At 35.2% G+C, this 16,699-nt stretch overlaps 1 protein-coding gene across 6 annotated transcripts in view; it reads left to right on the top strand.

The window, feature by feature from the left end:
* TBC1D12 (TBC1 domain family member 12) overlaps positions 1 to 15,022 on the top strand; it is a 98,232-nt gene extending 83,210 nt beyond the window's left edge. For 5 of the 6 annotated variants that reach the window (XM_042960214.1, XM_042960217.1, XM_042960216.1 and 2 more), the window contains 6 exons: positions 1,142 to 1,230; positions 2,259 to 2,330; positions 9,203 to 9,331; positions 9,592 to 9,701; positions 12,099 to 12,357; positions 13,147 to 15,022. In XM_042960214.1, coding sequence (XP_042816148.1) covers positions 1,142 to 1,230; positions 2,259 to 2,330; positions 9,203 to 9,331; positions 9,592 to 9,701; positions 12,099 to 12,357; positions 13,147 to 13,215 — 728 coding nt within the window. In that variant the 3' untranslated portion in view covers positions 13,216 to 15,022. Of the gene's footprint in view, positions 1 to 1,141; positions 1,231 to 2,258; positions 2,331 to 9,202; positions 9,332 to 9,591; positions 9,702 to 11,402; positions 11,520 to 12,098; positions 12,358 to 13,146 lie in introns of those variants that run through there. The other variant, XR_006209017.1, reaches the window with a different exon arrangement.
* The last annotated feature ends 1,677 nt before the right edge of the window (positions 15,023 to 16,699 follow it).

Here is a 16,699-nt window from a genome sequence, read left to right on the forward strand (position 1 = left end):
ATTTTTATTCCTATAATCAGTTTCACCAATCCCCTCTTTTCCTATATCCAGTCTATTAGATCTGTCCAATGAGTCTTTAATTTCAGATATTATATTCTGTAATTCTAGAATGTCTACCGGATTCTTTTCGTAGATTCTATTTCTCTGTGGCAATTCTTCATCTTTCCATCCCATACATTTCCCCCCATCTTATTCTCTCTTTTCTTGAACATGTAACAGTCAATATTTTTGTTTATTCATTCCATTACTGGGTCATCTTCATGTCTGCTTTTATTGGCTGCTTTCCCCTTGATTACAAGTCATATTTTTCTGCTTATTTGCATATCTTAAAATTTCTAATTATATGTAAATCACTGAATAAAGAATAATATAGAAACTGAAGTGGATGTTTCCCCTGCAGAGGAAGCATGCTCTTTTCTGTCAGGGAGTTGGGTTATTACTTCAGTTCAGTCAGCAACTGAGCTAGGTTGGGACAAGGTTGAAGCTTTAGATATACTTAGTTCATTGTGGGATTTAAATATCTGGGTAGGAAGAACTGTCTGTTTTTATTAGAGGCTCCTCCCTCCCCTGAGACACTCTCCCTTGTGATTCTATGTATCACATCAGTGTTATTTGGTTATGAAGAGGTCTAAGGGTTTCTCTTTTCCCAAGGTTTCTCTTTTCCCAAGCAGAGTACCTTTGTGTATGGCAAACTCAGTCCTGAGCTCATGCCCAGACTTGGCATATGCCTCTAGGAAGAAAAATGGCTATGTAGGAAAGCCTCTTTTCTTTCTGGAATTTAAATCCTCCCTGTGTCTACAGTTTTCATATGCCTTTTTAAAAAAAACTTGGGATATTTGAAGCTTACTTGTTTTTTTCCCCAGTTGTTATCGTGGGAGTGATAGTCTGTCCTTACCTTGTATAAAAACCGGAAGTAGAAATCCTTCATATAGCTTTCTGATAAGTATGTAAATATTTTCTTCATAAAAGAAACCCTTAAGTTCTAGTAAAAGCTATGTGGCATTTCTTTAAATTTCTTGATTATGAAGCTTTTAACTTTCCTTAAGTAACATCTGTGCTATATGATTATTCTGTGTGTACAAGATTGAACTGGGTATATAGTCAAGTAATCATTTTAATTTTATCTACCTTGCAAATGCAGGTGTATCTGTTGCTGATCGGGAGGCCAGTCTGGAATTAATTAAGTTGGACATATCCCGTACATTTCCATCCCTTTACATCTTCCAGAAGGTGAGTGTTTCTAACCAGTTATAACCAGGTTTTTTTTTGTTTTTTGTTTTTTAAGTAGGCTTCATGCCCAGTGTGGAGCCCAGCATGAGGCTTGAACTCACAACCCTGAAATCAAGACCTGAGCCAAGACCAAGAGTCAGTCACTTAGCCAACTGAGCCACCCAGACAGCCCAGTAACTACTTAAAAAAATTTTTTTAATCCAACAGAACAAATTCTCAAATGCATAGCTATTATTTTTTTAAAGGCAAACTATAAAAGATGGAGACCTTTATATAGAAAGTGTGAAACTAGTGGGAAAATTCTAAAGGAATTTCTGTTATTTTATTCCACTAACTGAATGCATTGCCGTTAGCATAGCCCATGATACCTTTATTCATTAAGGTGCATTTCTTTGTTTTACTTTTTATTCTGTAAGGTATTTGAATTTTAACATTTTGCTTATTAGTCAGTTGTTAACATGTAAAGAACTTTTGCCCAAACCTTAGTTTTCCAGAATTACTATTGAAATGGGAAAAAAATGGCTTATAAAAATCATTTTGTGCAGAGGCTTATGAGTTGCTTGTGAGAAACGTACTTTGTGAGAAATGATTACATTTTGTGTGGACTGTATATTTCACACATGGAATTCCTCTATCTATAGATTGATAAAATGAGATAAAAATTTTTACCTTTAAGATTAAAATTACTGATAAACATAACTTGCTGTAGCTTGATGGGTTTCTTTTGCTGAAATTATATTGTATGAAATGGAACAATCTGTTTTCATCATAATCTTGTACCAAATCTAGCAATCTTTAAAATGATAACTTGTATCTGTCAAGTGAGTTTATTTGGTTTTTTCAGGATTAAATATTTTTTATTCTTTAGAGAAAATATCTTGGCAGAGTGTATTTAGAATGTTTCTGATAATGATACAATATACTAACTAAAACTAGTCATTTAGGAAGTCTTTAAAAAGTTAATTATTTGAGAATTAACTTAGAGACTATTATTTGTACAGTTTGACATTTCATTTTTCTCTCTTAAGGGTGGTCCATATCATGATGTCTTACATAGTATCTTAGGGGCATATACGTGTTACAGACCTGATGTTGGTTATGTAAGTATTTGTTTCAGTCTGGTTTTTGAATATAAACATTTTATCTTCTCAAAGTATCTTACATTGCACTAGTTCCCAAATGTCTGTATTCTCTATGTCTTATTTTTCTTCGGCCTACCAACTTACCTAGAGAGGAATCTTCCCAGGGGTTTATGAGACTGCCCACCAGATTTCTGGAAGAACTGCTGGGATTTCATTATTCAATTTGTAAACTTTTATTTATTGCCACTGCTGTTGGTATGGTGCTTTATCCCCTTCTTCCAGTGCCTGTGCCTCTAGAGATAAACCTCTTCTATTATGCCAGGTTGAGGGAAGGATAGGCATCTGTCCATACAGGATAGAGGAAGGAGACTTGGGCCTTTTATAAACTGGTTGAATCCTAGTTTTAGCCTTACCTCCCAATTTCAGAGGGACCTGATAACTTCAGTTTCTGAGCCTTCCAGATGTGTGGCTGAATTGGCTTGCTGCTTATTCCTCCTCTGCTTCCTCCTCTGCAGTTATTTTAGTTTCAGCATTCATCATTTCAGCATTTAACTAATTTAACATTTAGTTAAAATTTCTAAAATGCTGTTGACATTTTTATTTACTGTTTATATTATTTTCCATTCTCTTTGTCCTTCTAGGCTAATATTTTTTTTCTTTACCGTCATTTTAGTTGGATTTGGGAGGGAACAAAGAAAAATGTGAGTGTTCAATTTGCCGTGTTTAACTAGAAGTCATAAAACCTCATCTGCTCACCTCTGTCTTAAAATAGGAGAGTTTCAGAGAATAGGATTGTTGTCTGGTACAACTTAACTTACTCTGTTTTGTTACATGTTCATTTGTACGTTTGTTTATTCATTCACTCAACAAATATTTGTGTGCTCATTGCTATATGCCAGGCATTGTTCTAGGCACTTTAGATACCTCAGTGAACAAAATAAAGATTCCCCTTCTGACACTTAGGGTTTAGGAGGAGGAGACAAACAACAAACAAATAAATCATGTTATATTAAAAGGTAATAAGTGCTACAGGAAAAGTAAAAAGTATGGTATATAAAGGGGGAAAGTGCTAGGTTTGAGAATGGGACAGGTTTTGTATTAAAGAAGATTGTCAAGTAGTCCTTATGGAGAAAGTAAATTTGGACGAGGAGTCTAAACTCTCTTGTTTGGGGTGCCTGGGTGACTCAGTTGGTTAAGCATCTGATTCTTGATCCTCAGCTCAGGTCTTGATCTCAGGGTCGTGAGTTCAAGCCCTGCACTGGGCTCCGTGCTGTACATGAAGCCTATTTAAAAGTGAAATGAAATAAAGACTGTCTTGCTCATGTCTTATGTCATAGAATTATAAAAACATTATGTAATGTTCACATCTTTTAAAGATTTTATTTTTAAGTAACCTCTACACACCCAATGTGGGGCCTTGAACTCACAACCCTGAGATCAAGAGTCACATGTCTTCCAACCGAGCCAGCTAGGTGCCCTGGTTATAGCTTACTTCTGAGTAGAATAAAACTCTTGAGTCTTGATTATCACCTGTCTGTAGGTCCTCTGATATAAGCTTTGCATTTTGAAGCAAGGAAGTAGGGAGCTATTAATTTGTCTGGACTGTAACTACTGTGAACTGGGCTTGCATTATGGTGGGGCTCTAAGGTCAGTAGATCATAAAGGTGGAAGTGAGGAGACTACATTTTCCAATATCTCAGGAGGAGTCAGAAACTGTAGACCAGGACTCCGGTATTACTATAAGAACTTTGCAAGGTGTGTATCTTCCCCGCATTTATTTTCATTATAGTTTTCTGTTTGTCTATAGTGATTATCAGCAAAACAAAAACAAGAAAGATCTGTGTGCACGTGTGCAAGGGCAATAAAGAATAGGGAATATAAATAGTTGACTTCCTCCCATGACCCAGCCAAGCTTAAGGGAAGGAAGAAAGATTTCAAGTAACAAAGTGGTTCAGTTACACAGGTATTTCAACTGGTAGTTTTACTTTTCTTTCTTGTTTTTTTTCTTTGTTTTTTTTTTTAAGTAACCTCTATGCCCAATGTGGGGCTTGAACTCACAACCCCAAGATCAAGAGTTGCATGCTGTTTCAACTGAGCCAGCCAGGCACCCCTAAAGTTTTACTTCTTAAGCTGCGTGGTCTATCCATAAGGGTTTTTGTTTGTTAAATTTTTATTTTGAATAACTTCAAACAGAAAAGTTTCACTAGCCCCATCCCAGCGCCACTTCCAGGATCCAGTCAGAGTTGGATGTGGCATTTAGTTGTCCTGTTGCCTTAGTGTCCTTTCATCTGGAACAGTTTTTTAGCCTTTTCTGTCTGTCATGACTGTAACACTTTTGAAGAGTCAAGCCTGATTTTATAATGACCCTTTTTTGATTCTTTTGCAGTAGTTTCCTGATCATTTCCTCATGGTTAGATTTAGGTTATACATTTTTCATAGAAATACTATGTAAATGGTGTGCTTATTTTAGTGCATCACATCACAAGTTGATAAATCATACAGAATATTCAAAAATTGGACTTTGAAGATACTGTAGAAATAACTTTATTTTTATTTCCTTTTCATATATACGAAATAGTGATATATGATAAATCTGAGCTTTAAATAGCTCTGTGATACACATCAAATAAAAATTCTAAGAAAGTGTTGTCAATGTTAAAGTGGCATTTTTCTTTTTTGGTGTGATGTAAAATAATGTTTTTTAAACAGCATCTTAGATTCAATTAAATATATTTTTAATTCCTTCTATTGGCTACTCTTCTATTACAGATGGTTAACAATTTTAATATAAAAATATATTTTTATATTAGAAATATAATTGTGGGGCGCCTGGGTGGCTCAGTTGGTTGAGCGTCCGACTCTTGGGTTTGGCTCAGGTCATGATCTCGAGGTTTCATGAGTTCAAGCCCCGCATGACCCCCTACTTGGGATTCTCTCTCTGTTCCTCCCCAACTCACACTGTCTCTCTCTCTCTCAAAATAAATAAACTTAAAAAAATTTTTTTAGGGGCGCCTGGGTGGCTCAGTCGGTTAAGCGGCTGACTTTGGCTCAGGTCATGATCTCACGGTCCGTGAGTTCGAGCCCCGTGTCGGGCTCTGTGCTGACAGCTCAGAGCCTGGAGCCTGTTTCAGATTCTGTGTCTCCCTCTCTCTGACCCTCCCCCCATTCATGCTGTTTCTCTCTGTCTCAAAAATAAATAAACGTAAAAAAAAATTTTTTTTTAATTTTTTTAAAAGAATATAATTGTAAACAAACAGACATGGTCTTGTCTCTGTACTGTAGTAGTTTCCTATTATTGCCATAACAAATTGCCACAAACTTAGTGGCTTTAAACAATATAGATTTATTATCTGGAAGCTCTGGAGATTAGAAGTCTGAAAGTCAAGGTATTGGCAGGGCTGTTATCTTTCTGGAGGCTCTAGGGAAGAACTCACTTTCTTGCCTACTCTGGCTTCTGGAAACTGCCTGCATTCCTTGGCTCTTGACCCTGCACCTCCATCTTCAAAGCTAGTAGTATCGTATCCTCAAGTTTCTCTCTCTCTGATTCTCCTACTTCCCTTTTTTATTTATAAGGATCCTCATGATGATTACATTGGGCACACCCATCAATACACTTACATTGTGATCTCACTATCACAAAATCCTTAATTTAATCACATCTGCAAAGTCCCTTTTGCCATGTAAGAAATCATTTTCACAGGTTCCAGCGTTTAGGATATAGATCCCTTCCTAGGCACGTTATTCTGCCTACCACAGGCTCTGTCCTCATGGAATTAATACTCTAGAAAATCAAATAGGGAATTTCTGTAGATTTTGCCAAAAGTAATCAGAAGAAGCCAGGGAAGTAGGAGGAGAACAAAAAAATACTGGATCACAGAACCAAACGGAATTCTAGGAGCATAGAAAAGTGCCCATTGGGGTTTATAAGTACTGGTTGTCCTGGCAAGAAGTTTCAAGATAGTATAGTAATGGAGTGGGAATCCAGACTGAGGTGTGCTAAAAACTTCAAAGAGAGCTGAGAAAGTAGAAATAGTGATTGTAGGCAAACCTTTCAAAACATTTGGTTGGGAAAAAGAGACCATGGTTTCTTTGCAAATATCCTTAGTGGTCTTTTTATGTAAGTCTATTACAAAAGTCTTTACCAGAAGTAAAGTGGATGATGAATTTTTTTTTTAGTAAAAGAATGAGGTTTGTTTTTGTTTTTGGTTTTTTAAAATATTTATTTTTGAAGGAGAGAGAGAGAGTGCGAGCAGAGGAGGGGCAGAGAGAGAAGGAGACACGGAATCTGAAGCAGGCCCCAGGCTCTGAGCTGTCAGCACAGAGCCCAATGTGGGGCTCGAACCCATGAATTGTGAGATCATGACCTGACCCAAAGTCAGATGCTTAACCAACTGAGCCACCCATGTGCCCCAAAGAATGAGTATTTTTATAGCAGCAGTTCCATATCACTTATTTGCTAAAAAATTCATAATAGTTCCCCATAACTCACAAGCAAGCATCTATATAGATGAGCTTTTTACTCAATGCCTTTCACTGTTTGTAAATACATCATACTTAAGTTCTCTCATTATAATATCTGATGGAAAAAAGTCTCTTCAACAAATGGTGTTGGGAAAATTGGACAGCAACATGCAGAAGAATGAAACTGGACCACTTTCTTATACCATACACAAATAAATTAAAAATGGATGAAAGATCTAAATGTAAGACAGGAAACCATCAAAATCCCAGAGGAGAATACGGGCAGCAACCTCTTTGACTTCAGCCAGAGCATCTCCTTACTAGACATATCTCCAGAGGCAAGGGAAATAAAAGCAAACATATGAACTATTGGGACTTCAACATTAAAAGCTTCTGCACAGCTCAGGAAACAATCAACAAAACTAAAGTGCAACTTATGGAATGGGAGAAGATATTTACAAATGATATATCTGATAAAGGGTTAGATTCCAAAAGCTATAAAGAGCTTAACAACTCAACACCCAAAAAACAAATAACCAGTTAAGAAATGGGCAGAAGACATGAACAGACACTTTTCCAAAGAAGACATCCAGATGGCCAACAGACACATGAAAAGATGCTCAGCATCACTCATCATCAGGGAAATACACATCAAAATCATGAGATACCACCTCACACGTGTCAGAATGGCTAAAATTAACAACACAAGAAACAACAGGTGTTGGCAAGAATGTGGAGAAAGGGGAACCCTTTTGTACTGTTGGTGGGAATGCAAACTGGAGAACAGTATGGAGATCACTAAAGAAAACTAAAAATAGAACTACCCTACATTCTAGCAATTGCACTATTAGGTATTTACCCAAAAGATATAAAAATACAGATTTGAAGAGGTACATGCACTCTAATGTTTATAGCAACATTATCAACAATAGCTGAACTATGGAGAGAACCCAAATATCCATTGACTGATGAACAGGTAAGGAAGGTGGTATGTGTGTACTACACCACGCTATATACCACCTTCTTTATATATGTGTATACACACATACACATACATACATACATACATACACACATACACACACACACACACACAATGGAATATTACTCAGCCATCAAAAATAATGAAATCTTGCCATTTGCAATGACGTAATGGAGCTAGAATGTATTATGCTAGTAAAATAAGTCCAAGAAAGACAAATACCATATGGTTTCACTTATGTGGAATTCAAGAAACAAAACAGATGAACATATGGGAAGGTGAGGGAAAAGAGGAGAGAGGAAAACAAACCACAAGAGACTCTTAAAGATGGAGAACAAACTATAAGTTGATGGATGGAGGTGGGTGGGAGACAGGCTAGATAGGTGATAGGTATTAAGGAGGGCACTGGTTCTGATGAGCACTGGGTGTTGTATTAAGTGATTAATCACTGAATTCTCCAGAAACCATTATTGCACTGTATGTTAACTAAAATTTAAATATAAAGTTAAGAAAAAAAGTTCTCTCATTATAATAAATCGTGTGCTTCAGCTGGGCTGGTCCTACACCTCTTTACTCCTATTTCTTTTCTGCCACTGGAATGGTTTTTTCGTATTTCTTCATCCTACTTTCCAGGAACCCAGCCTCACTGTCCAACCTCCCACAACCTCTTCTGTCTTAGAATTTCAGCAGCAGTTCTCATACATTTCTTTTATTCTTAGTTCCTGACTTTCTACCTCAGACAGATGTGCTATAACAATGAAAGCAATCACCTGATTTTCACTATACTCTACTTCGAAAGACTTCAGACTTAGAGAAAATGAAAGTGAGACAATACATGGAGATAGACTTTTGTAACACGTAAAGGCCAATACTTTATTCTTTTTTTCAAGAAATTTTCCTAATTCTTTTTATTTTATTTTTGTTGTTTTGAGAGAGAGGGTGGAAGTGAAAGAGGGGCATGGCAAAGAGACAGTCCCATGAGGGAGAGAGAGACACACACATACACACAAGTAGGGCTCACCTAAAGTGGGGCTTGTGTTCACCCAAAGTGAGGCTTGTGCATACCTGAAGCAGAGCTGGAACTCACCCTATGTGGGACTCAAGGTCATGAACCTGGAGATTGAGCCCTGAGCTGAAGTCAGATGCTTAACCGACTGAGCTACCCAGGCATCCCATTCCCTAATTTTTTTTTAAGCCATAACACATGAATAAGAAATGTAAAATTAGGGAGATTTCATAATTACTAGCAGGTTCTCTGTATTTACTTTCATTGGCAAATAATCCTCGTGGTCTAGTGGTTAGGATCCGGCGCTCTCATTGGCAAATAAAAAGAAATCTTGATTAATTCTACTTTAATCATTTTATAATTTTTTAAGAATACTGTAAGATAAACTACATAGAATTATTATTGTAAGCATATTTTGATTAATTTCTTTTCTCTTTGAAGGTCCAAGGGATGTCCTTCATAGCAGCAGTTCTCATTCTCAATTTGGAAGAGGCAGATGCCTTCATTGCGTTTGCAAATCTCCTCAATAAGCCATGCCAGTTGGCCTTTTTTCGTGTGGATCACAGCATGGTATGAACATTTGGAATGAATCGTATTTTCCTTTAATTGTTGGTTTCTATAGTCTGAATGCTCTTTTGGAGGGAAAAACAGTAATTGGAAGACTAAAATAAGTTTTTCATTGAATTACGGTTTTGCGAATGCTTGATGAAAAGACTCAGAAAGAGGTGCTAAGCAAGACTTTTTGTTAATTTGTTATTAGGGATTTAATTTCTTTACTTCTAGAGTATACTCTAGTAGACTAATAACTTTATTGATATTTCTATCTTTAGATGTTGAAATATTTTGCAACGTTTGAAGTATTTTTTGAAGAAAATCTCTCCAAACTATTTCTTCATTTTAAATCTTACAGTCTTACACCAGACATATACTTGATAGACTGGTAAGTCATAACATACATAAAATATAATTAAAAATAAAAAACCAAGTAGGGGCACCTGGGTGGCCCAGTCAGTTAAATGTCCGACTTCGGCTCAGGTCATGATCTCATAGTTTGTGGGTTTAAGCCCCACATCAGGCTCTGTGCTGACAGCTCAGAGCCTGGAGCCTGCTTCAGATTCTATGTCTCCCTCTTTCTGCCCCTCCCTTGCTTGTGCGCGCACTCTCTCAAAAATAAAATACTTAAAAAAAAAAAAACTTTTTGTGTAATTCAGGAACTAAAGTAAATCTCATGTACAGGATTATACATCTGAAAACTTCTTCCATTACAAATAGAGAAATTCACATTTTTGTGGGGAAGCATTTGATTAAGAACATGGACTCTGGGCTGAAATCAGAATCCCTCAGTTTGTATTTTAGTCTCTTATATAGAAAATGAGAATAATAATATCTATATCTTAAGTTGGTATGAGGGTGTTTTACATGGATTATCTCATTCAATGCCTAGTACATACTACATATACTCTCAGAAAGAGAGCCATTTCTTTATTCTTCACACACAAGAGCTTGTGATAGTTACGATAGTGGGGGGTTTTTTTGAAGGCTTTATCCAGCTTTTTGACAGAAGAGTGGAGGCTTATTTAGGTGCTAATGCCTTTTTTTCAACTTTCCAATTTCAACACTTCCTTGCCAAGGACTCTGGTGAGCCCGTTGATTACAGAACGGAGGGGTGGTGAATTTTGCCAAAGGGATGGTGCAGTTATCTTAAGATAGGTTGTTAAGAGTATGTATGAAACATTCAACCCTTAAATTCTAATCACCAAATTCATGGATTTCATGTAAATGATCCTAAGTTTTAATATAGAAAAATAAATAATTAATGGCTTTGATCAAATATGCTGTCTTACCCGTTGTTTGGGGCTTCTTTTATTTAAGATTTTTTTTAAACTTATTTTTTGGTGTGTTCTCATCCATTCCCACTAGGAACATTAGAGTTCCTCTGGGAAGGACCCAAGATAATGGGGGAGAAGAAAGGTTTTATATCATGAGACCCAGAGGACCAAGATCAATACTAAGAGGGGGAAGGGGGGAAAAATACTCAATTTTCAGGCCTGAGGAGTGTCAACAGGAGACAAACCAGGATCACAATTAATAATAGGGAGCAGGATGGAACCAATAATGAGTGAGTACTGTGTACTAGAAACTTCCTAGACAGTGGTAGTGCCATTCTCTCTCTCATTTTGAGCAATGAATTACTATTCTCTGTACTACCAAGGGCATGCTTTTTGTTGTGCAATTAAATATGTGTTTATAATGTAAGAAATAGACATGGGTTTTTGTTTCACTGCCTCTGTTGAACTTACTACATACAAATCCCACAATCGATTATGCAAGAGAAAAGAGGAATAAATAAGTGGCAGTGCTAAATAGGGTGGGAGCCTTTAGTTCTCTTCCTCAGGTTTCATCGGCACTACCTCAAATAAACACAATCTTTGTAAAAAAAAAAAATGTGCATTTTGTGGGTGCCTGGCTGGCTCAGTATGTAGAGCATACGACTCTTGATCTTGGGGTTGTAAGTTTGAGCCCCATGTTGGTTGTAGAGATTAGTTAAAAATAAAATCTTAAAAAAAAAAAAAATGTGTGCTTTGCCAAGGCAGCTTAAAGAAAAGTTCTCTAGCACCTACTCTCCTATTTCCCCAACCAGAATGCCGCCCCGAAGCACCACTGGATAAAGAATTACATGATCAGACATTGTCAGAAAGGATGGGAAAAACCGTTTTGGTGATTCTGTTGGGAGCGTATACATGCTCCAAAAGAAGTAGTAAGTAAAGTTTGGTAAAGGGAAAAACAAAAACCCAGTAGATAGATGTCTGTGGTAGGAGAAGAGAGACAAGTCAGACATTATGATTTTTAGGTTAATAGATACTTGGGTTCCTCATACAATAGTGAGTAACTTTTTTGAGCATTTCTTATGTGCCAGGCACTGTTCTAAATACTTTACATTTATTCCTTTAATTTTCAAAACAATCCTGAGAGGTAGGTAATATCATTCTGTGTTTACTAATGAGGAAACTGAGGCACAGCAAGGGTGGATATCTTGCTCAAGGTAACACTACTAATGTCAAACTCAGATATTGTGGTTTCAGAGACCATATCCTTAACTACTAGGTGATTTTGTCACTCTAATATGTGTTAAGCCATATCTCTATGGAAGGTTGTAAATTCACATAATTTCGTTATTTGTTACTTTCCCACTGCTCAAGTTTTTGAAAGAAGGAGTTATATCTTATTTGCCTTTTTATCCCTAATTAAGCACTGTTGTTTTTATATAGAGATGTTTAATGAGTTAATGGATAAATGAATGAAAAATTTCAATGACTATTTCCCCCCCTAATTTTAGGATCTTCACACTGTATAGCAAATCACTCCCACTTGATCTGGCCTGTAGAGTCTGGGATGTATTTTGCAGAGATGGGGAGGAATTTTTATTTAGGACTGGATTAGGAATCCTCCGATTATATGAAGATATTCTCCTACAAATGGACTTTATTCATATAGCACAGTTCCTAACTAAATTGCCAGAAGATATCACATCAGAAAAGCTGTTCAACTGTATTGCAGCCATTCAGATGCAGAATAGCACCAAAAAATGGACTCAGGTAGAGTGACCTCTTCCTACTTCTTCTAATAGATATGTTAAAACTTAAATCAGTTGACTTCATGTAAAAAAAAAGTTACTTATTTCTCAAATGTTAGTACTTAATTAAAAATCAATTAAAAACTGATTTTTGACTTTGAAAGAGCAAGAGTTTAAAACATATTACTCCTCTTTCACCTATCCAAACCTATATTATTTTTATGTAAGTCCAATAATGTTTTGCATTTAGTGAACTACAATCTACAGTGGTCCCATTTGCCAGAGCAATTCTGTAATTACTTTGGTATCTCAAGTAGACAACAACTGTATTAAACACCTACTGCGTGCTAAGAGTTTGCAATAGAAAGTATATAATGTATGATTTGTAGCTTTTTAGATGCTTTTAGTCTTGTTAGGGAAGCAAACATTGGCAGTCTAAGTTAAGTGACATATAAGATAGCATTATCACTTGCTCCTTGAATGATACGGTAGGCATCATAAGCTCACAGTTTTATTACTTATGAAAATGAAATCTAAGAATACTGGTCCAAAAAAAAAAAGGGAATATCGGTCAAGAAAATGTTCTGTTACCAAATAGTAATTTCATATTTGGCAAGTGATAAAAAACTGGAATGTATATACCATAAAATTGGGTTGAAACAAACAAGAGGATTTGAGAATGGCAGTCTTCCAGTGGACAGAGTTAAATATACTAAAGCCTTTTCGCATTAATAAGCTATAGTTATTTAAATATCTTAATCTGTGTGGTAGCTAATTTTGAGGATTAATCTTTCCTTTATATAATTTTCAGGTCTTTGCCTCTGTAATGAAGGATATTAAAGAAGGAGACAAGAATAATAGTCCTGCTTTGAAAAGCTAATCTTCAAAATTAAGACTAAATGTAATGTAAAAGATGTTTTTTTGATAAAAGTTTTTTGTTTCCTATGTAAAAAACATGGAAGAAAATGTTGGAGAAATCTAAACGAATCAAGACATGGGAAAGTGCTGATTTTGAATTCCATGACTGAAGTTAATGAAATGAGTAACTGATTGACAGTATTAATAAAAAAGTATTTTGTAGAGAGCCCTTTTACAAAGGAAAAAGTTTAAATGGCTAGTTCATACTCCATAATTTGGAGTGAACGGTTTAATGCAATAAACTTTTTTAACAGCTTTGGAGATTATTCAAATTTTTACATCTTTTCTTTCTTAACAGTTACCATAAAAGCACTTTGGAGGTCAGAGCAGATTGTTAAATACTACTTTAACTTCCAGAATACTATTTGAAATAAACACCTTAGTACAAACATTGTCTCCAGTTCTGACCTTTTGAAGATATTAGAGACCAAGAGTAAGCAACTTTGATTGTAAATTATTTAAGTCATTGAAGTCATTACCTTCACTCACAGGTTGGGGGAAGTTTGGGTTTTCTGGGAACTGGAAATACTGGTGGGAGCTTGTTTCACATTCAATTAGATGTTTTCCACAGTATCATGTCTGTCTGTGTCTGAAGGGAAATTGTTTCTTAGGGAATTCGTGTCACTCAGAATTTTAGCCTTTCTGTTTCTAGTGTAAGAAATTGTTCTATTACTAGAATTATTAAATTCATCTAGTAATTTAAGAAAGCTAACTGGTAGAAGGAAAGTTCTTTGCACTTTAGTGGACTGAAGACTTGATTTTGGAAGTAAGTCCATAAATATAAATGAGATTTTTCACTGGTAAGAGTAAAACATATGAATTCTGAGAGTTCTTAAATAGCATGCTACTTGGCAAGATGTTAAACTTCTTAGTTGAAATTCCTTCACTGTCTGTAGAAACAAAATTTAATTCCGTTTTAAATTTGAAATCTTAATATGTAGCCAAGTCTATGACTTGTAAAACACTGTGCATAATTTTCTAATCAATGGAAATAAGAGTAAAAGAAAAAGATAAAATTAACTTTTTTCTAACAAGTCTAACTTTGATGGTATAGTGGATAAAGAAATTATTAATTATTGGTAAATTCATATGAAATTTATTATATTATGTTTAATCCTTGAACCTAAATCACTTGAGTATTATAAGTCATATCTGTATAACATGCTCTTTTGTTAATAATTAGATGTACAGTGTGCTTTTATGTTGCAGTTTGGTTTAAAACAAATCTTAAGCATACTATTTCTGGTAGCAGTATGTAGTCTTCAAACTAACAAGCCTGAGAACCTTGTTAGTTCAGTGACTGCCTCTTTAGGAGTATGGGACCAGATGGTGTCCATATATTTTTACCCCATGGGTCATTCTAGCCTAGGGGCCACTAGTGGAACCCTCAGAAGTTAACTCCTATCTTTGGAGCTTACTTAGTGAAAACTAGTAGTGTAATAATATTGAGGGAGTATCCAGGGTCTTAATAGGTTTTAGAATGACATTTTAACTCTGGTAACTACTTCCTTGGTATTGGTGGTCCTGGTAACAGGGAATGTAACCGCTGGCAGTAATCTCATTGAAGTTATACTACCTGCCTAAATTTAATCTTACTTTTGTGTATTTGTTTCCTGAGTTGACCTAAATTACTGTATTACTTTTTCTCATTTTTATTATTGTACAGTTTCTTTACCTTTCAAATATAAATGTGTATATAAAATGTAAATACAAGGAATTCACTAAAACCACTATTAGTAATTACTGTGTAAATAAAACTTGTAAGCAGAGTAATTACTTGAAATGAGTGTTCATTACTTTGGGGATAACCGGTTTATTTTACCACATTTGGAGGAAAAGAATAACCTTTTTTTTTTTTTTTTTTTGCCAAATTTCTTCTTCAGGGGATATTTTTAGTCCTTCAGCCTCTTGAGACTGACCATACTGGCAGTTCAAATATTGTACTGTATCTTCCTTTGAACCTGCTCTACAGGCAATATAAGATTGTTTTACATGGTCAGTGTATGATAGGTTGTTTGGTTTTCAGTTAAAAAATAAGCTTTCCTAAAAATCTCCAAGATTATGTAAAATTTAATATGTATAATGTTTCATTTGTCTACTTAATATATATATTATATGTATATTATATATATAATATATAATATGTATATTATATATAATATGTATATTATATATATAATATATATTATATGTATATTATATATAATATATGTATATAATATAATACGTATATTATATATATAATATATATTATATGTATATTATATATATATATTATTTCTCATTTTATGTCCTTTCAGCCAGGTATACATTGTATTATTTAAGTGGTACTTAGAAGATCCCAGTAAGTAGCATAATTTTCTTTTTTTTTAAATTTTTTAATGTTTATTTTTGAGAGAGAGAGAGTGCAAGCAAGGGAGGGGCAGAGAGAGAGGGAGACACAGAATCCAAAGCAGGCTCCAGGCTCCAAGCTGTGCTTACAGCTTGGAGCCCGATGCAGGGCTTGAATGAACTCACGAACCGTGAGATCGTGACCTGAGCTGAAGTCGGATGCTTAACCAACTGAGCCAACTAGGTGCCCCAGGTAGCATAGTTTTCTGAAAGCCTTAGAACATAGTTACGGTTTTTGCTGATTTCTTTTGCATTGATGATCTTCATATAATGTTATTGGTTTGGGTATATTTGTTTGACTTTATAAAAGTTAGGTAGCATTTGCAAAAGGGCATTGAGATTGTGAAGCCTCTGACTTTAGGATAACAGCTTTCATTGTAGCTTGGGAACTGATACTATTTTTATCTAGAGCAGTCAACATTTTAAGAGTCTATACTGTTAGTGTAATTCTAAATTATATAATCATGGAATAATTTATATTACTTCATAATGCCATACATTTTATTTTTCTTATTTTTGATTGATAAAATTCTTTTGTATTCCATGAGCATATTCAGACAGCAGAGATGGGTATAAAAGAGGTGAAAAAAACATGTGAAATAGCCATGTTTAATTTTCTACGACTAGTTGGCATATATAGTGTCAGAAAACAAAGTCTTACCTCTGGGGGAAAAAGTGATTTTTGTATTGAATTCATGTTATTTTTATGTTATATGTGATGCTGACGTGAGCACTCATGTTATTTTGATGTTATCAAAGCAGTGTCCAAAATAGGAATTCCCAAAATTAGTAAAACTTCATTAATTATAACTTCACTGCTTCACCCATGTAAAAACAAAAATTAAAACAGAAGATTTCAGGGAAACTATTGACTTCAGAGAGAAGAAATCCTGGCCCGTTGAAAATAGTGTTTGTTTACTAACAGTGTAATTGCAATAGAAGTGAAATACTTGGTACTTTAAATGAGAGTGGGAACATTTGCTAAGCCCTGCTAAGCACTGCCTCTTAATATTTTGATAGACTAAATAAAGTTGCAAGGCTTGGGAAGTTAGCAA

Source organism: Panthera tigris, chromosome D2 (genome assembly GCF_018350195.1).
Source record: "Panthera tigris isolate Pti1 chromosome D2, P.tigris_Pti1_mat1.1, whole genome shotgun sequence".
In the NCBI taxonomy this organism is placed as follows: Eukaryota; Metazoa; Chordata; class Mammalia; order Carnivora; family Felidae; genus Panthera; species Panthera tigris.